We start from the raw sequence: 21,949 nt of genomic DNA, 5'->3' as shown, positions 1-21,949 counted from the left end.
AAGGGGTACCTACCTGTGGACAGCGTTTTCATTGGTTCGGGCACCCCTATCGGTTTATTGTTTGGCCGAAAAGGTGCCTCCTAGTACATGTAAAAACAAAGTATATAAATAATAAAAAGGGAAAAATCAGAGATCAACAAGAGAAATTAATATATACTGACATATATAAAGAAAGAAAATTACTGGAATACAGTGAGTGAAGTTGGTGGAAGGGCTTTGAAACGCGAGTGCTATATATTCAGTCATTGCTACGCATTTTTCACAAACACAAACAACATCATGCCATCATCATCATCATTACTCGCTCTGTCCCTTGTGTTGCTTTTCTTCGTGTCACGTTCTTTCTCCTATGCAAATTCTCGCTTCACTCATGATCGTGCCAACCTACCACAATCACAAGCACAAAAGCACATAAAAAGCCTTAACCTATTCCCAAAGGTCCAAGTTAACATCAACAACGATGCTGGTTTTGTCCCTGGTGAGATCGTGGAGAAGAAGTTCTCGTTTTTTGCTGAGTCTGGCTCTTCTGTTGAAGACCTTGGTCACCATGCAGGCTACTATTCACTTCCTCATTCCAAAGCTGCAAGGTAAATTTGTATACTATTCAAGTTCTGTATTTTTTTTTTATATTAATTAAATTTAAAATTTACCCTTTTAATTGCTCGTTAACATGTGATTCTGATTTGAATTGCCATATTTTTTTTCCTGTGACATGCAGAATGTTCTATTTTTTCTTTGAATCACGGAAGAGTAAGGATGATCCTGTAGTCATATGGTTGACTGGAGGACCTGGATGTGGCAGTGAATTAGCTTTGTTTTACGAAAATGGTCCTTTTCATATTGCCAATAACTTGTCGCTTACATGGAATCCATATGGTTGGGACCAGGTATAACCATCAATTTTTCATGTTTCCTTTATGGAAAGTGTTACAGTTACTCCAAAATTGCTTTCCTATCTCCAAGGTTTTTTCTTCTCATTTTGCAGGCATCAAATATTTTATTTGTTGACCAACCTACGGGTACAGGTTTTAGTTACTCTTCTAGTACAAGTGACTTTCGTCATGATGAAACGGGTGTTAGCAATGATTTATATGACTTCTTGCAGGTAATTCATAATTATAGGAAAAATTCCCTTCTTTCATTTCAATAATATCTTGTATATAAATAGATCCACTAAATTATTTTTACTATAATATGGCAGGAGTTTTTCAAGGCACATCCTGAGTTTGTTAAAAATGACTTTTATATCACTGGAGAATCATATGCTGGACACTATATTCCAGCTCTTGCATCCCGAGTTAACCAAGGAAATAAGAAAAAAGAAGGAATTCACATAAGCCTCAAGGTCTTACACTATTTCTAATATAATTTATATTATTGTTGTGAAAGGTTAATTAGTTATTAATTATTTGTCTTGCTTTTGCTTGTATTGATTTGATTCATTTGGTATAACAACAGGGTTTTGCTATCGGTAATGGGTTAACAAATCCCGCAATTCAATACCCAGCATACACAGATTTTGCATTAGAAAACAAAATAATTTCAAAGGCTAATTACGATAAAATCAGCAAGTCAATCCCAGGCTGTGAACAAGCCATTAAAACTTGCGGTATCGAGTTCTTTAACCATTGTCACTCACGCTCGTGCACATCTAGTTTACTAATGTATATATATTGTTTCACTTTGTGATGTTGTTCGTGTTTGGTTTTTCAGAAACTCAAGGTGGAAAAAGTTGCGAGATTGCATTTGGTACTTGTGTAGGCATATTCAATAGGATCTTGTCCATTGTTGGCGACATTAATGTAAGTAATCAGGAAAGAACAATACCTTCTTTTTTTCTCCCTATTCAATTCAGTTTTTTTAATGCATTCTGCTGATTTGGAAATTTACAGTACTATGATATCAGAAAAAAATGTGTGGGACAGTTGTGCTATGACTTCCAAAACGTGGAGAAATTGCTAAATCTAAAGAAAGTGAAGAGTGCTTTAGGTGTGAGGAAGGACTTGGAGTTTGTTTCATGCAGTTCAACAGTGTATGATGCTATGCTGCAAGATTGGATGAGGAACCTAGAAGTGGGGATTCCTACTCTTCTTGAGGATGGAATCAATATGCTTGTGTATGCTGGGGATAAGGATTTCATTTGCAATTGGCTTGGTGAGCCTACTTCATTCATTTCAAAGATTGCTTTTGTTACTAATTTGAGAGGGACTTTCTATGTAGGGTGTTTTAGACTTCCTACATTGGTCTTAAACCCATAATATAGATTCTGGCAAAAGTGTGTTAGTAAATGATGATTTTGTACTAGAGTGTGTGTTGAAATAGCTATGTATATATTTTTTATTGAGTTCTTGATGTGGTTCTAATTTTGCAGGGAATTCAAGGTGGGTGCATGCCATGGAGTGGTCAGGCAAAGAGGCTTTTGGAAAATCTCCTACAGTGAAATTTGAGGTTGATGGTGCAAAAGCAGGGTCTTTGAATAGCTATGGACCTCTTTCTTTTCTCAAGGTTTGTGTTTAGGGTTGTATTCTCGAGTGTAAAACTAATAATTTGACTTTTGGTAACTTTATTTATGTGATATACTATAATAGGTATATGATGCTGGCCACATGGTCCCTATGGATCAACCAAAAGTCGCACTTCAGATGTTGAAAAGCTGGATGGGAGGGAAACTGACTGGAATAAAAAGAGATAATTAGCGTCCTTATAATACATTCTCCTCAACACCAAAAGCAAACATTTCTCACTATTTTGTGTACATGACTTCGTGTATAATTTGGAGGGTGGAATAAATATTATTTTCTCAGCTTTATGAAACTCCTAATCCTTGTATTCCTTTTCTCAATTTGTGTAATCTTCAATATTTTCGCATGTAAATAATGTATTTTTAATGTATATAGGACTTAAGTTCGAATTTCGACTATCTTTGTATTTTTTTTATATTATCTTTATCAAATAATAATAATAGTACTTATCTATAATCGGTAATACTCATAAAGATAATGTTCATCTCCATAGTTTTTAGATTATTCTTTTTTGTTATGGAAAAGTAAAAAAAAAATAAAAATCACTCCACTAATATTTTAAAATTTGGACCCGTGATTAATACAGTAAAGATACTAGATCAATAAATTATTAATTAAACGATTATTAATTGAATCAAATGAACTGGTATATTATTTGTTAGTGAATAACCATAAAATCATGTTGCCTCTGTGGTATGGTAAACCTTGTATAAATGATTCGATCTCAAAGAAGGCCAGTTTGATTATCCCCTTGCAATCAGCAACCTCATGCATCAATGAAGGCAAAGTCTAATTTCAAAATAACTTCATATATACTCTCATTTTCAATATCAAGTCTTTCTTATTTTTTAAAAAATATAGACCGCGGACACAAATTGTTTCTTTTCTCTTAATTCTCTAATGAATAGTAATTAAATATATATTTAGCAGCATTCCAAGAATGATGTGGGATTCAATCATTCTTTTTGACATGGTAAATTAGCAGTAAAACATGGGAAACAAAAAACCTAAAACAGAACAAGCTTTCGAATGGATTTGAACGAGAAGAAGTCGAGATTCTACCAAATGTGAAGTAATGTGTTAGTTATTAAGAATACAGAGCTAATATTCATGGTTGAGACATTTTCCCGAAAGGTCTGATAAATATATTAGTTTCAACTTTCAAGATATAAATGAAGTTAAAATAGAAAAAGGAGACCTCTTTAATATATAAATTGTAAGATGTGATGATAAAGTATAGAAATAAAAATACGTATGGTGATTTTCAAGCAACTTAGTCTCATTAAAACACTCAAGAACAAAACACATCAATTATATAGATATTACCACGCAGCTCAAGACTTCTCCCAACCTTAACTGTTAAAATGAAACCACTTGTTATCACTACTTAAGTGTGTGTGGTTGGATATTAGTAAAAAGAGTTTATAAGACAAATAATGAATTAAGTTTTATACTTAGATACAAGTTTTATTAGTTATATTATTTTTAATTTAAGATTATAAAAAATATTTTTTAATACCTAATATTGAATCAAATATCAAGTTATAGTTAAGCACTCCACAATATCAAAATATATAACATTGAAATGGATATATATATATATATATATATTTATATTTATAGGATGATAAAATGGATCAATTTAACTTATTTAAGTTCAACTCACCGTTTGACCTATCAAAAAAGGGTTAAGATGAGCTGGCTCACCAACAAAAATGAATTGAACACTTTAGTCTGCCCACCAATAAAATAAATAAAACAAAATAAGGGGAAAAAAAGAAAAAAAAGGAAAGGATACTTTACTTATTTATTTTAAATTATTGTCTTAGCATATGTTTTTTTTTCAATATTTAAAGAACTTATATAATTAGTGTACCTAAATAATAAAAAAAAATTAAATTACAACTAATTTGATTTATTATACATCAAATCTCAAATTATATATAATAAAAAAAAATTAAATACGCAACAAATTTGTTGGAAACACACACATTGTCATAAAGAGTGCGATTTTTTTTTTTAAGTTCTAACGAAGTGTTAAATGATAAAGGAAAGCTTAACAGCTTCTAAAGAGTTGCAAAACTCGTTAAAGTGCTAATGAAGTGCTAAATGATGAGTGGATCCTCCTAACCCTCAAAGAGAAAGTGATAAAATGTGTCAAAAAGTGTCATGTCATAAAAATGACACCTGGTACAAGTTGACCCATGTTGATTGCAGGCATTAAAATATGGAAAGGTTCGACACCACTTTACTTGTGCTTAGCGTTGGGGAGGCTGATGCTCTCTGCCAAGATAGCGTCAGATGTGAAAAGAGTGACACACGACACTGTAGACTCTTCAAAATAATTTTAAAAATTTCTCCCTTCTTCACCTTCATGTGTCCTCTCTTATTTAGCTTGCTCCAAATTTACATTCTAATCAAATGTTAGATGACAAAATGAGGATTAATAATATAATTAGGTGATGGTACCCAATATTTAATTAATTACAAAAAATTATTAAATGGAAGACTAAGCTAGTTAAAAGTTAAAAAAAAATGATTTTATTAATGTAAAATGACAAATAATTATAAATAAAAATTAACATTATCACATAACTATAATTAAAAGACATTATTAAATAAAAGGAAAATAAGAATTCAACAACAAATATTTACAAATAAAAAATAATATGATAACTATTACTGTTGCTACTAACAATAAATATAAATATAACAATCATAGCAATAATAAAATGGTCAATATTTCACTTATTTATTTATTTTAGAACAACCAGTTAATAATTATTCATATAGAGTAATTCAGACAATAGTTTCAATTTTTGCATTAATATAAAAAGAAAAGGATATTAAATATATTTTACTTAAAAATATATTATTTTCATCTTGTGCCCCTATTCTAGTTAATTTAAATCTATCAGTTTTTCTTAAAATTTAAATAAATAAGATTTCTTTCAAATTTTTATTTTAAATATTATTTTAAAACAGTTGTATACATTAACAATTTTTTTTTTTGTTTTTTTTTTTTTGTATTTTTCATATCAGAAAGACCTGGAAAAAGAGGATGTTACAAATTTCATTTAGGTTATTAGGCAATTTCCTAATATATCACTTATCTTTTACAAATATTACATATGAAAAGTGTGACTATAAATACAATATACATAAATTTATTTGACATATGCATACTGACAATTTTAATATTAATTTTAAATAAAATTTAATAACACATTATATATATATATATATGTTACTGTTCTTACCAGAATTTGGTCGTAGGAGTGGACCGTCCAGTAAGATCGATGAGCCTCCTTTGCTGATGCGTTGGTGCTCCAAGATGGGGGAGATACCTGCAAAAGAGACTCCGATGCCAAAGTTAGTGTTTGTGGGAGTATGAGTCTCGTATAAATAATGCACATACCTTTGTGTGAATTAGGGTTGTCTTGGGCCTTGGGCCTGAGATAAGATATGATATGATAAGATATCATATGATATGATATGATAAGATAAGATATCATATGATATGATATGATGAGATATGATATGATATAATTGGAGGGCGGTTCTGATCTGGGACGAGATCCCCGGGTTCGGGAATGATCTACCCAAATACCGGGCCCTAAATACCGGGCTGACGTCACTCAGCGTGTGCCCGGGGTTGCTTTGTATCGCTAATCCGGGCTCGGAGCCCGGGTGCGAAGTACAGTCAGGACACTAGCCCCCCGAGCTCTGAAGGCCGTAGGTCGAGGAGTTAAGACCGGGCTCGTCAAGGAGGACGACGTGGAGGATAGCTCCAGCAAGAATGCCTCTACGTAGGCTAATTTTGTTATGACCTAGTTTAATTTTCCCTTTGCTTTGATTTTCTGTTTTGAATTCAAGCGTTGAACTCTGGGAACTTTGTTTGTATATGCATATTTTTCTTCTGCCTTTATGTGTTTGCGTTTGGTTTTTGCTTTGCACACATTTTAAGACACACGTTCGATGTCTGTTGTACACTCTCATTTTTGGTGAAAGCTCACGCTGAGATCCGAATTCGGCCTTAATTTTAAGTAGTTTCTCGTGAAGGTTCGAACTTGATCTTAGGTAGTAGTGCCGAGGTTCAGATTTGACCTCGATCATTCCGAGGTTCGGGCTCGACCTCAAGTTCGCGTGTTTAAGGTTCGTATTCAACCTTAAACAAATACGTTAAGGTTCGTATTCAACCTCTCGAATAAACGTGTTAAGGTTCGTATTCGACCTCAAATGAATGTGTTAAGGTTCATATTCAACCTTAAATGGGCATGTTAGGGTTCGTACTCGACCTCAAATTTTGAGTAAAATGATTTAATTAAGGTTCGAACTCGACCTTAGGCGAGGCATCGAGGTTCGTATTCGACCTCGGATGATGAGGTTCAGACTTGACCTTAACAAGAGTGTCGGGGTTCGTATTCGACCTCGGATTTGGTTCGTACTCGACCTCAGATTTGGTTGAAACGATTTTATTAAGGTTCGGACTCGACCTTAAATAAGGATGTTGAGGTCCGTATTTGACCTCGACCTTTAACGAGGTTCGGGTTTGGATTCTGCTGAACGAACTTAAGGTTCGTACTCGACTTTAAATAAGGGTGCTGAGGTCCGTGTTTGACCTCAAACTTGGACGAGGTTCGGGCTCGTATTCGACCTTGAGGTAGGGTTAGGTAATCCTTCACAAGGTTTGTTCTCGACCTCGGATGAGAATGTTTAGGGTTCGTATTCAAACCTCAAATAAACGCGTTTAGGGTTTGAACTCGATCCTCAAGTGAGCCTGTCGAGGTTCGTACTCGACCTTGGAATTTTAACGAGGTTCGTACTCGACCTCAAATTTTGAGTAAAATGATTTAATATTAGGGTTTTTACTGTCTACCGGCACATTGGCATTGTTAGGGTTTTACCTTGTGATTACGGCGCGGTGACAAAATTGTATTTTTATTCGTTTGATGACGTGGCATCTTTGGGCCGATGTGGTATTTCGATATCCATGTTTCATGGTCGAGCTGAGGAACTCGACAATAATGAGTTTGCTGCTTGGTCAGGCTAGTAAACCTTTGACCGGGTCAATAGATTGGTGAGGGACAAGTTGGCAACTCTGCTGGCTAGTACACTTGCCCCCCTAGCACCGAGTGATGTAAGAGCAAAGGGGCTTCTGAGGAGCTCCCAAATTTGATGTTTGAATGTTCTAATTCGATCTTGTTAAGTAGATGTGATTTTTTAAGGGTCGAGCTCGACCTTGGCATGTCAAGTTCGAACTCGACCTTGGTTACTAAAATGTGATCTCAAGGTTCGGACTCAACCTTGGCATATCAAGGTTCGAACTCGACCTTGGTTGATAAAATGTGATCTCGAGGTTCGGACTTGACCTCGGCATAACAAGGTTCGAACTCGACCTTGGTTAAGAGAATGTGATCTCGAGGTTTGGATTCGACCTCGGATGAGAGTATTGAGGTTCGTATTCGACCTCAAACCAAAGTTGGATGAATTTTTAACGAGGTTCGGATTCGACCTCGGATGAGAGTATTGAGGTGGAGCCCCAAGTTGCTGAGCAGGTCGCTCCAGCTATTGATGTGAGTGGTGTGGCTTGTGGCTTTTTCTATTTGATGTCTGTTTTCTCTGTTTGATCTTTGTCTGAATTTTAACGAGGTTCGGATTCAACCTCGGATGAGAGTATTGAGGTTCATATTCGCCCTCAAACTAAAGATGACTGAACTTTAAGCGAGGTTCGGATTCGACCTCGGATGAGAGTATTGAGGTTCGTATCCGACCTCAACTTCGAGTGAAACGATTGAACTAAGGTTCGAATTCGACCTTAGGTGAGAGTATCGAGGTTCATATCCGACCTCAAATTCGAATGAAACGTTTGAACTAAGGTTCGAACTTGAACCTTGGTTAAGAAAATATAGTCTCAAGGTTCTGACTTGACCTTGGTTAAGAAAATATAGTCTCAAGGTTCGGACTCGACCTTGGCATAATAAGGTTCGAACTCGACCTTGGAATTTTAACGAGGTTTGTTCTCGACCTCGGGTAAGAATATTTAAGGTTCGTGCTCGACCTTATAATTTTAACGAGGTTCGGACTTGACCTCGGATTATGGGTTAGACGGTTTGGCTAAGTGATGAGCGAAGCGGTTTGATTAAGGTTCGATGTCGATCTTGTGAGGGCATCGAAGTTCGCATTCGACCTCGAATTTGTGATAAACTGGCTAATGAAGGTTCGAATTCGACCTTTAAGTGAGAATGTTGAGGTTCGTACCCGACCTCAAATTGAGATGAACGAAGGTTCAGACTTGACCTTAGGTGAGAACATTGAGGTTCGTACTCAACCTCAGATTTATGTGTTTGAGGTTCGTACTCGACCTCAAATTGGGATAAACGATGGAGGTTCGGATTCGACCTTTAAGTGAAAATATTGAGGTTATGAAGGTTCGAATTCGGCCTTTGAGTAAGAGTACCGGGGTTCGTGCTCGACCTCGGGTTTACGTGAATGATTTGATTAAGGTTCGTATTCGACCTTTAAGGACAGTACCGGGGTTCGTGCTCGACCTCGGGTTTACGTGAATGATTTGATTAAGGTTCGTATTTGACCTTTAACGACAGTACCGGGGTTCGTGCTCGACCTCGGGTTTACGTGAATGATTTGATTAAGGTTCGTATTTGACCTTTAACGACAGTATCGGGGTTCGTGCTCGACCTCGGATATTAATATTAAGGTTCGTATGCGACTTAAATAGAGCTTGGTGGACTTTCATAAGGTTTAAATTCTTCGGAATAGGCGTATTAAGGTTCGTATTCGACGTTAGAATAGAGTTAGGTAAGCCTTCACGAGGTTCGTTTTCGACCTCGGGTAAGAATGTTTAAGGTCGACCTCAAAATTTTAACGAGGTTCGTTCCTCGGGTAAGAATGTTTAAGGTTCGTACTCGACCTCAGAATTTTAACGAGGTTCGTTCTCGACCTCGGGTAAGAATGTTTAAGGTTCGTACTCGACCTCAGAATTTTAACGAGGTTCGTTCTCGACCTTGGGTAAGAATGTTTAAGGTTCGTACTCGACCTCAGAATTTTAAGGAGGTTCGTTCTCGACCTCGGATGGGAATGTTTAAGGTTCGTACTCGACCTCATAATTTTAAGGAGGTTCGTTCTCGACCTCGGGTAAGAATGTTTAAGGTTCGTACTCGACCTCAGAATTTTAACGAGGTTCGTTCTCGACCTCGGGTAGGAATGTTTAAGGTTCTTACTCGACCTCAAAATTTTAAATGTTTAAATGTTTGTGGCCTGACCTTGGTCTTGCTTTCCTTGTGGTTTTCTGCGAACCTGGTCACGAAAGGCGGAGTGTTCTCCCCTCTGGATGTATCCAGCAGCACGGGCGCGTAGCTCGTCCATGTCGCGAGGAGCTTCGCGACATAGGCTGTCGACAAACGGTCCGGGCTTGAGTGCCATGAGCATGGCGTGTAGGGCGACCTCGGGATTCAAATTTCGAATTTTCACCGAGATGCTGACAAAGCGTTGCATGCACGTCCGTAGTGGTTCATCATCGCTCTGTCTGAGGTTGGCCAGAGCACCTGACGTTATGTGATGAGGCCGACTTGTCGCATACTGCGCTGTGAACCGTCTGACCAGGGTGCCGAAGCTGTCAATTGACTAGGCGGGTAGCTGGGTATATCAGTTGAGTGCAGCCCCCTTGAGCGAGGTTGGAAAAACCCTGCACAGTATAGCATCCTCATTAGTATAGAGGTTTACCTAGGTGGTGTATAGATTGATATACTCGTCCGAGTCGGTTGTGCCGTCGTAGCGGTCGAGGTGGAAAGGCTTCCGCCCAAAGGGGAGAGGTGTCTCCATGATACCGTCCACGAAAGGATGGCGGTGGAAGGTCGTCTGATTCCCCGTGCTGTGGGCAGGGGCGTTGCTGACGTCGTGCGTCGACCTGTTCGTCGGCGCGTGAGACCGATGTGTGGGAGGCTTGGGAGTCGGTGCCCTAGCCGCTGTTGGCGGTTGTGAAAACGAGTGCCCTTCGTCCTTATTCAGGTTACTTTGCGGAGGAGGTTGATCTGAGGGACGCCGAGGGAGTTGGGTGTGAATGCGCTCGTTCTCGGCGCGTAGTACCGCTAGGTCGGCTTCATTAGCGGTACGCGTTGCTGCTAGATCAGTTTCGTGCTTGGCACGCATGCTTTGTAGGTCGGCGGCGTGTTGTTTCCGCATCTGTTCGACTTGGTCGATCAGCCTCCTCAATGTTGTTGTATCACTATCCATGGTAGTTGAGCGATCTAGGTCGTCTGTTGCGCGTCTGTTATGGCTTCTAGTGAAAACCATAAGAATGGCCGATAAGAGCTGGTCTTGATCGGCCCCACGGTGGGCGTCAAATGTTCTTACCAGAATTTGGTCGTAGGGGTGGACCGTCCAGTAAGATCGATGAGCCTCCTTTGCTGATGCATTGGTGCTCCAAGATGGGGGAGGTACCTGCAAAAGAGACTCTGATGCCAAAGTTAGTGTTTGTGGGAGTATGAGTCTCGTATAAATAATGCACATACCTTTGTGTGAATTAGGGTTGTCTTGGACCTTGGGCATGAGATAAGATATGATATGATAAGATATCATATGATATAGTATGATATGATATGATGAGATATGATATGATATAATTGGAAGGCGGTTCTGATCTGGGACGAGATCCCCGGGTTCGGGAATGATCTACCCAAATACCGGGTCCTAAATACCGGGCTGACGTCACTCAACGTGTGCCCAGGGTTGCTTTATATCGCTAATCCGGGCTCGGAGCCCGGGTGCGAAGTACAGTCAGTACAGTTACTATAAATTATATCTACATTTTATAATCATATATAAATATATATTATATTTATAATATAAAAAAAATTAAATTTTAATATATAACAAAAAATGTATTACTATAGATTATGTGTCATTATAAGACATTCTTTTTTTATAAAATTAATTACATTCTCTTTCCTTTATATTTGTTTTAGGTATTTTATTTTCTCAGTCTATAATAAGTATTTAAGGGTATAATATTTTGTTGATATTCTAAAATGATAATCAAAATAAGTTTACTAAACAATAATATTAATATTAGTAATAGGTTTGAATACAGAGCTAGTTGCCCACAGTGAGATAGACTAAAATTTAAATTCTTGTTAGGAGAAATGTATCCAATATTATTATCTGAAACAAATTGTCTATTATAGGGAAATTTTTTTTTTTATGTATATTAATTTTTTATTATTTGCATTAAATTTTATTACTTTCATAATTTTTTTTATAAATGTGAAAAAAAAGTATTTCGTACTGCAACTAAGAGTAGAAAATTTCATTTAATGATATAAAAATAGTTAGATTTATTTATATTTAAAATAAAAAATATATATATTTTTATAATAAACATCAGAGAAAGTACTATATCTGAATTAACAAAATGAGCATGCCATATTTCACCACCGTGGACCAACAAAACTGAAAGTAGGAGTCAAGGAGAATTAATATGTAATTAATAACAAAAATTAAGGGGTAGTCAGCGGTCAACGAAATAAATAATACTATATCTTACAGAAAAAAAAATACTACAATGAATGTGGTGGAACGGCGTTTTATTGCAAGTGCTATAAATTCAAAGCCTGGTTCTCATTTTCCATAAACGCAAACATGGCATTCTCCAAAGTCTCTGTGTCTCTTCTGTTGCTTTTCTTCTTCTCACATTCTTCTTCCTATGCAACTTCTGGCTTCACCCATGACCATGCCACCTCATCACATTCACAAGCACAAAAACTCATTAGAAGCCTCAACCTTTTCCCAAAGAAACCAGTTAACATTGTTCAAGGTGGCCATGCTGATTTCGTCCCTGGAAAGATCGTGGAGAAGAAGTTCTCGTTTCTTGGTGATTCTGGGCCTTCTCTCGAAGACCTTGGTCACCATGCAGGTTACTATTCACTTCCTCATTCCAAAGCTGCAAGGTGACTATGAGATAAATGCATCTAATATCATTATATTTTTCTCATGAGATAAATGCTATGAGATTCAGAACAAATGTCTTGATCTAATAATTATAAAATCTGTTTCAAAATATAAGATGTTTATCTGATATTATCTAAAATCAATTTTTATCATATTAAAATAATGTTTAATGAGTAGAAGTTATATATCACAAAAATAAATTAATTTTTAGTTGATAATTTTGAAATGTCACATAGAGTTTGACTAAGAAAAAAAAGAGCAAATTCTGTAAGAACCAGATTTTAGAAAGAGATTGAGAGAGAAGATGAGATACATTTTTTCTTGTGAAGGGTTTAAAACCGTACGTAACACATTAGTCATTAGAAACGGATATCTTCCCAGGATGATAGACATAGTCACGAGAAAACTGCTGCAAAACAACGTTACAAACGAAAGCATAACTAAAATAGAATTAAGACTTAAACATCTTTTTAATTTATTAAATTTAAGATAAATTTATTTTTAGTCTCTCAAATTTTAAATTAATTTTTATAGTCTTGTAATTTTTAAAAATTTTATTTTAATTCTTATATTCAAATTTTATTAAAAAATCTGTCAAATATTATTACATAAAATCTATGTATTAATATTCTTATTAATAAAAAATTATATTAAACTCAGTTAATGATGCATAATTGTCTTAGTACACTACTTTCATATATATTATTAGTGATATAAGAAACTAAAATAAAATTTTTAAAAATTATAAAACAACTATTTTAAATTTGAGAGACTAACAACAAATTTATCATAAAATTAAAAAAATTAAAAATGTATTTAAGCTTAGAATTAATTAATTATAACTGCAGATAAGCAAATTTGGACTATAACAGCCCATCTCTTTATTGGTGACTTTGAAAGTTTTTTTCTTTTTCTTTTTTAAATAAACTGATGATATACAAACACGTTGAAGAAAGCAAAATCAAACGATGCGAGGTTTTGAGTCTTTTAAAATATCTCAAGTATTCAAAGTACTTTGCAACAAAAAGAACTCTTTTAATTTCATCATAATGATTAATTAAGCTTAACAATTTTCTACGACATGCAGAATGTTCTACTTTTTCTTTGAATCACGGAAGAGTAAGGATGATCCTGTTGTTATATGGTTGACCGGAGGGCCAGGTTGTGGTAGTGAAATAGCTTTGTTTTATGAGAATGGTCCTTTTCATATTGCTAATAACTTGTCTCTTACATGGAATGATTATGGCTGGGACCAGGTAACCATCAATTTCCATGTTTTTTTTATTAAGGAAAATGTTACACCAAAGTTATTTTTTAATTCATATTGTAATGTTTTTTTCTTCTTCTCATTTTACAGGCATCAAATATTTTATTCATTGACCAACCTACGGGGACAGGGTTTAGTTACACTACTGATAGCAGTGACTATCGTCACGATGAAGCGGGCATCAGCAATGATTTATATGACTTCTTGCAGGTTATATTCCTAATATGTGATTGTTCAAGACTTTTGAGAAGAAAAAAAAACATAAATTTATTCAAATTTAAATTAAAATATTCTCATTATTGTTTTTATACTATTTTTACCATCTTTTCAATTCTACAGAAATAATATTAATACTTTAACACAATACACCAAAATTAGTTTTTTGTGACAATTAATTTATTATTTAGCGGTCATATAAATGACCATTATTTTTTTACCAGCATTTAAATAATGGCTGGTGTATCCAGTGTCGCTAATATTATTACCGGCATTTATATAAAATGTCGGTAAAGATCTACTAAATTATCGGAAAAACTTATTTTTTTAGTGACAATTCTAGTAATCATTTTAAAGGCTATTAAAAGTTATTTTTTTCAATTGTCTCCTTTACTTTAAATAATTTATTCCTATAATTTCCTTTTCTAAATTCATAACTTATATACTTTTTTATCTCTGATGTGGGATTTGTAAGATGAGAGTTGTCTTTTATTTATATATTTTTTAATTTATTTTTTTAATTGTCTTGTCTCTTAAGAGATGTGAGATTTATAAGGTGAAAGTTGCTCTCTAATTATTTTATAGCACTATTGAACTTGGTAACAATGGATGATTTGATACAAATTTAGAATAGTGAATTAGGAGTCAACCCTATAAAATGAACCTATAAGGTGATAGTTATTACTCACTTATATATATACTGTTTAATTATCTTATCTCTAATCGATGTGAGACTTAAGTTTTTTCTAATAAATAATTGTTGCTAATAGTAAACTTTAGTGTAATATAAATACATTTTTAGTGACTATTATATATTAACCATTAATATTTTTATATATGGCGACAATTAAATTATTGTCATTAAATAATTGTCATTAATAACAAATTTTGTTGTAGTGACACTTCACTATAATATATACAAAAATGCGTGTTTTAACAATACACTCCTACTTCACTCTATATTATTAGTTAAAGTTCATTAGAAATTACTAATTTATAGTAAGATATCCCCACAAAAATGTGATTTAAATAATTTTCAACAAAAAAATTTAGATAATATATTTAAACGAGTGGGTTATATATTGTTAGGAGTTTTCAAAATGCATAATGACATATTGGAATTTAAAAACATCCAAAGCTTGTAAAAAAATATAAATGCTACTACGTACATCCTTTACATAACCATTGGTGTTCTAATTATATTTTTTAGTAGAAAACATATGATGCTTTACATCCATTATTTTTTATCAACCAGGCCTTATTTAATAACTACAATATATAAGTAATTATCGTAACAACTTACGGGATTTTAAATATATATTTTCGTCAAAATATAATTTATATTTTTCACCTACTTAATACTACATTTAATCCTTAATACATAAGGATAAATATGGGAAGGATGTAGTGAAACAACTTAAAGAGTAGGAACGGATAGAATGATAAGTATACGGACCATTTTATTTTATTTTATTTTTTCAAATTAGAGTTTCACTAATAATCTATAACCATCTTTAATGCAAATCTTTATGAGAGAAATTATTAAAATAAAATTATAATTATAATTGAAATATAACTCTAAAATACTTAAAGAACTGTGCGTAATTTTTTTCTCTGCTAATTATAAGTTCCCTTCTTTTATCATATTTATCCGAATGCATGGTATATCATGTTGTGTATATATATAGGTAAGATAGAGTAAATTAATTTTTACTATTGCAGGAATTTTTCAAGACGCATCCTGAGTTCGTTAAGAATGACTTTTATATTACTGGAGAATCATACGCTGGACACTATATTCCAGCACTTGCATATCGGATTAACCAAGCAAATAAACAAAATCTAGGAATACATATAAACCTCAAGGTCTTACACTGTTTCTAATATAATTTATCATATTACATATATGATTCGTCTTGTTTTTGCTAGCATTGATTTGTTCGACATAACAACAGGGTTTGGCAATTGGTAATGGGTTAACAAATCCTGCAATACAATACCCAGCATTCCCAGATTTTGCACTAGAAAATAAAATAATTACAAAGGCTGATTACGATGATATCATCAAGTCAGTCCCAGATTGTGAACGAGACTCTAAAACTTGTGGTATTAACATTTTTTTTCCCTTTATCGCACTCACACTCGCACACATCCCTTTTTACTAATGTATATTGTTTCAATTGTGAAGTTGTTTGTGTTTGATTTTTCAGAAACTCAAGGTGGAAAAAGTTGCGAGACTGCACTATATTCATGTCAGAGCATATTCAAAAGTATCATGTACATTGCTGGCGACATTAATGTAAGTAATTACGAAAGAAAAATATCTTTTTTTTTTTCTTTTCCATCTACTCAATTGAGTTTGCTTACTACATTTTGCTGATGTGGAAATTGCAGTACTATGACATCAGAAAGAAATGTGAGGGAGATATGTGCTATGACTTCCAAAACGTGGAGTCGTTGTTAAACATGGAGAATGTGAAGAGTGCTTTAGGTGTGGGGGATGACTTGGATTTTGTTTCATGCAGCTCACAAGTGTACAATGATATGGCGCAAGATTGGATGAGAAACCTGGCAGTGGGAATTCCTTCTCTTCTTGAGGATGGAATCAAGTTACTTTTGTATGTAGGGGAAGAAGATCTCCTATGCAATTGGCTTGGTGAGCCTACTTCATTCATTTGTGTTGAAAAAGTTGTGTATATGTCAAATTGAGTTCTTTATGTGGCTCTTATTTGGTAGGGAATTCAAAGTGGGTTCATGCCATGGAGTGGTCAGGCCAAAAGGCCTTTGGAACATCTCCTACACTGAAATTTATGGTTGATGGTGTAGAAGCAGGGTCTTTAAATAGCTTTGGACCTCTCTCTTTCCTCAAGGTTTGTGTTTTTTACTGTGACATATATGTTAATTTCACTTTTGGTTATAATTAACTTTGTTTATGTGATATATACTGCAAAAGGTACATGAGGCTGGGCATTTGGTTCCCATGGATCAACCAAAAGCAGCACTTCAGATGTTGAAAAGCTGGATGGGAGGAAATCTGACGCAAACTAAATGAGATAATTAATGTCCTTTATACAATTTTGTAGAATCATTCTATGTTATTGAATTTCACCAAAGTCATGAATATATATAAAGATATTTCTTATATTCAAGAAAATAAATAGCAGAATAAAACTAAAATTATAAATAAATTAACATAAAAAATATATATTAAAGAGATAATTCATCTTGAGATATCATAATCTATAAAATATTTACAGAATAATTATAAATATATTCCACTAATTACAAAGATATTTTACTAATATATAATTTATAAAATCACCTCAAAACATTCTGAGATGGATAGTGATCACAATTATTTTGTGAACATGACTTTGTGTATTGGAGGGTGGAATTTATATTTTTTTGAGCTTTATACTCGTGTTAATTGTGGAATTTATATTTACTTGGTACAATAGAATGTCAACAATTAAACGTATTCAACATTATCCCAAGTGAATAATGTAAGATTCAATCCTCTCTGACATTGTAAATTAATTAGCAGCCAAACATGGGCAGAAACGAATACAGCAAACGACTGGACTGCGGATAATTCGTGATTCTCCCAACAGTGAAGTCATATACTATAAGAAACACAGCGGTGACAGCTCATTCGCTTTTGGCTGGCCATTACCATCACTACAACAAAATTATCATACAGTGACATACACCTTATAGTGACATTATATATGTCACTAAAAATTATTTTTATCCACACAATAACTATAATATATGTTAGTATATTATTAAAAAGTGTGGGTATAAATTATAGTGACATACAAAATATGTTGTTAAATCTTATTCAAAATCAACACTAAAATTGTGTATAACTATATGTCAAATAGACATATACTTATATATATTGTATCTATAATGACACTTTTTGCATGTCACTACATGTAATATTTTTTGTAGTGCATGGTTTAGTCCTTTCTCAAAATATCTGATAAATTTATAAACCGCAAGATGTAAATGATGAAGTTAATACAGAAAATAATACCTCTTTAATTTATAAATTTATAAAACGTAAGATGTGAATGATAATTTATAGAAACAAAAATACACTGCGATTGGAACTAGAAAAGTCACGGGGTTCGCAAAGAATGTCAATGTTACACTTATTTTGCTAACATGATGACATATTAGTCGTTAAAGTCTCACATCATTAAAATAAAAATAAAAATAAAAATTTATAAATACATGAATGTCTTATTAATGTTAGACTTCTTTGGATGATAAAAAATAAATTTATAAATACATTGACGGTTGCACAATTTAGCCAGATACATATAAGTATAGATATGGATATTATAATACGATTTTTATTAAAAAATAATAAATATTACTTACACACAATATGCTAATAAATATACACCTAGAAAGAATAGAAAAATAAGGAAGCAATAGATGTAAATATGGAATCAACAGACAAAGTGTGTAAAAATAAATAAATAAAGAAAATAAAGAAATAATAATAGAAATATAAGTTTAGCTGAAAAAAAATAAAAACAAGATAATGTAAACATTAATTTATTAAGAAGTTATTTGATTTTTTAAAAATAATTTGTATTATTATAAAAATATTTATTATTATTATTATTGTTAATTATAATTGATACAGATGGAATAAAAAACAATAAAAAATAGCATCATAATCAATCATAAGTTCATAACATATTTGATTTTGTTATTTTTATAGAGTGGAAATTTTTTTAAGAAAAATTATATTGATTATATTTTATAAATTAACTATATTAGATCTATATATAAATTAAATAATTGTATTCTTGAAAAAACATGCACATGTGCTAAGGCCACGAGACTTATATATATATATATTTTCATGCAAGCATTATGTTTAACATAAATCATAAAATCACATCAACAAAAAGCTAAATTTGAAAACTTAGCTATACAGAAAAGAGAGAATACTTTCCTTCCCATATATTACAACTCCTAAGGGATATAAAAGCTCTGAAGAATAAAGTTGGTCAGGAGTCGCAGTCATGATAAAGTAATAAAAAAAATGATTTTATAAGTGTTATTATACATATAAACTAATTTTAAAATATTTAATTCGAAGAATTTTGTGTTTTTAAATATATATATATATATATATATATATATATATATTTGAAATTAAAAAAATATCATTCTTGTAAACTAAAATATATTTTCTTATTTAAAAATAGACATAACAATATATTTTGATTGTTTTTTTTGGTAAAAATAGGAAATATTACAAAAAGAGTCGCAGTGAAAATTGAATCTAGGTCCTCATGTTTCTAACTATCCTAACCCCTTCCTACCCAATCACTAGGCTAATCCTAGTGGTCAACCAAAAAATTTGATTTGACTAGAACAAAAAGTTTTAAAATATATTTATACTGTAACATCTAATTGTATAAATAGTATTAATTAAGGTTATTCTTGAAGAATGTTTTCATGTACATTATTTTATATTAAAATTCTTACAACGTAAAATAACAATAAATCGTTGGTACGTAGTATGAAAATAAAAGTAGTTGATATGTAAATGTTAAAAATTTAGAATTTGGATTTTGAATATCAATAATTTAAATTAGTGCAATATCGGACTTCCGTCCAAATTATTTAAACAGAGTTAACTGTTGACCACGTGGATGCCACGTAGATGCATAGGTGGATGCCAAATTTCTTTAATGCATCTGGAACCAGAAGGGCCCGTTCTAGTTCCAGAATGCCAAACACAAATGGTCAATAATTATAGTTCACGCCCCTGATTCTAAATCACGGTTGTGAATCGTGCAAGGAAAAAGACCCAAGGTACAAAACATCTCAAACACTGGATTTGGTAATATTGTCAATGGGGATTGATAACTTCAATTGCTAAACATTTGGGCTACATAGTGTATCATTAAGGACAATGCAGTGTATCACTAAGGACAATGGTAGCATGTTTTATTTCATTGTTAGTAAAACTATACTGAATCACTTAATACCAAATCGATACTATACAGTCAATGATGAAACGACATGGTGTTTTCCCTTGAAGTCATTGACCGATGTATCCCAACAACAACAACTTGTTCTTGAGGAGGTACAACCTGAAGTAGAGGAAGAAGACACACATGACCAACATTTCACCACACAATCATGTACAGGTAGATAATGCTAATATTCTATCAGTCATTCAGGGTTATATGGTGGATAAAATGTATTATTGGCACCTTTAGCGTTACTCAGATGATTTTCCTTCTCAGTAATTTCTTTGAACTTTCTTAGTATATGTTATATTATAAATTCTTATTTTCAGTCTCTGAACCATATTTCTGTCTTTGAATTTATGTTATGTTATGAATTTTTATTTTCAATTTTTTAACCACATTGCGGCATTTTGTTGAACGTACATACGTCGTTGGCATTTTGGGACGGCCCGTTCCAAATCCATAATGACCCATTCTAAAACCAGAACGACTCGTTCTGGTTTCAGAATGACCCATTTTGCTGCACTTGTAGTGTGTTAATTTTGTATCTGGAACGGGCCCGTTCCAAATGCAAAATTAACACACAACATGTGCAACCAGAACGGGCCGTTCTGGTTTCAGATCGAACGGGTTGTTCTGGTTCCAGGTGCATTAAAGAAATTTGACATCCACCTATGCATCTACGTGACATCCACGTGGCATCTATGTGGCCAACAGTTAACTCCGTTTAAATAATTTGGACGAAAGTCCGACATTGCACTAATTTAAATTATTAGGGACCAAATTGAAACCAAAAATTAAAGTGGGACTAAATTGAAATAAAAAAATATTATAAGGGAGCAAATTAGAGTTTTAACCAAAAAGATAATATTGATATGATAAAATTTATTCATTTTGTTAGACTCACATGTTCAAATATTTACTAAAGATAAGATTTTGTATTCAAAGAAAAATCATTAATATGCTATAATTGCTTAAATTTTCTATCAATCAAAAATTTAAAATTATTCTCCATTAAGTTAATAAAAATCTAATTATTTCATAACTCCTTGGCTATAAATTGCAAAAAACTCATGACACGCAAGTATAAATAATATGAATAAATAATACGAAGAAAATAAATTGCAAAGAACTTGTGATTGATCGGTCATAAGTCGATTGGACTAGTATAAATAAATCGAAGACAAAAATATGCAAATAACAATTCATGATTGATTAATTATAAACCAACTAGACAAGTATAAATTAATCAATGAGCTTGTGATTGATTGGTTAATTCGTGGCTAGGAGAGTATAAATAAATTAAAGACAAATTTGTGATTAATTGATTAAAATCCGACTGCACGAGTATATATATTTCAAAGACAAACTCGTGATTGATCAATCAAAATTCAACTAGGAGACTATAAATAACTCATGATCGATCAAAATTCAACTAGATGACTATAAATAAATCAAAGACAAACTCATGATTGATTTGTTAAAATTTGAATGGACGAGTATAAATAACTTGAAGATAAACTCGAGATTGATTGGTCAAAATCTGATTGGGCAAATATAAATAACTTTAAGATAAAATCGTGATTGATTTGTTAAAATCCGACTAGACAAGTATAAATAACTCAAAGACAAACTCGTGATTGATCGATTATAAACCAATTGAGTGAGTATAAATAACTCGAAGACAAACTTGTGATGAATTGGTTAAAACTCTTGTAGATGAATATAACTAACTCAGAGACAAACTTGTGATTAATCGATCAAAATCTGACTGAGCGAGTATAAATATCTCAAATAAAAACTCATGATTGATCAATCAAAATCTGACTAAGCGAGTATAAATAACTAGAAGACAAACCCATGTCTGATCAGTTAAAATTCGACTATAAATAACTCAAAGACAAACTCATGATTGATTAGTTAAAATTCGACTATAAATAACTCAAAGACAAACTTATGATTGATTAATCAAA

General features: G+C 33.0%; 2 protein-coding genes across 2 annotated transcripts; both read left to right on the top strand.

Annotated features, from left to right (window-relative positions):
- Window positions 1-249: 249 nt before the first annotated feature.
- LOC109799167 (serine carboxypeptidase-like) lies at window positions 250-2,803 on the top strand. The gene is made up of 9 exons (XM_020359699.3): window positions 250-587; window positions 719-887; window positions 986-1,105; window positions 1,202-1,345; window positions 1,459-1,609; window positions 1,714-1,802; window positions 1,893-2,154; window positions 2,372-2,505; window positions 2,589-2,803. The coding sequence occupies exons 1-9, from the start codon at window positions 280-282 to the stop codon at window positions 2,694-2,696; spliced, it is 1,485 nt and encodes a 494-aa protein (XP_020215288.1). The 5' UTR covers window positions 250-279; the 3' UTR covers window positions 2,697-2,803.
- Window positions 2,804-12,179: 9,376 nt separating this feature from the next.
- On the top strand, window positions 12,180-17,023 carry LOC109798613 (serine carboxypeptidase-like). The gene is made up of 9 exons (XM_083061284.1): window positions 12,180-12,487; window positions 13,576-13,744; window positions 13,846-13,965; window positions 15,694-15,837; window positions 15,927-16,077; window positions 16,182-16,270; window positions 16,366-16,627; window positions 16,708-16,841; window positions 16,925-17,023. The coding sequence occupies exons 1-9, from the start codon at window positions 12,180-12,182 to the stop codon at window positions 17,021-17,023; spliced, it is 1,476 nt and encodes a 491-aa protein (XP_082917410.1).
- The last annotated feature ends 4,926 nt before the right edge of the window (window positions 17,024-21,949 follow it).

The sequence above is a fragment of the Cajanus cajan genome, chromosome 8 (assembly GCF_000230855.2).
Source record: "Cajanus cajan strain Asha chromosome 8, NIPB_CcT2T_4, whole genome shotgun sequence".
Lineage (NCBI taxonomy): Eukaryota > Viridiplantae > Streptophyta > Magnoliopsida > Fabales > Fabaceae > Cajanus > Cajanus cajan.
This window is presented reverse-complemented; position numbering and strand designations above follow the sequence as displayed.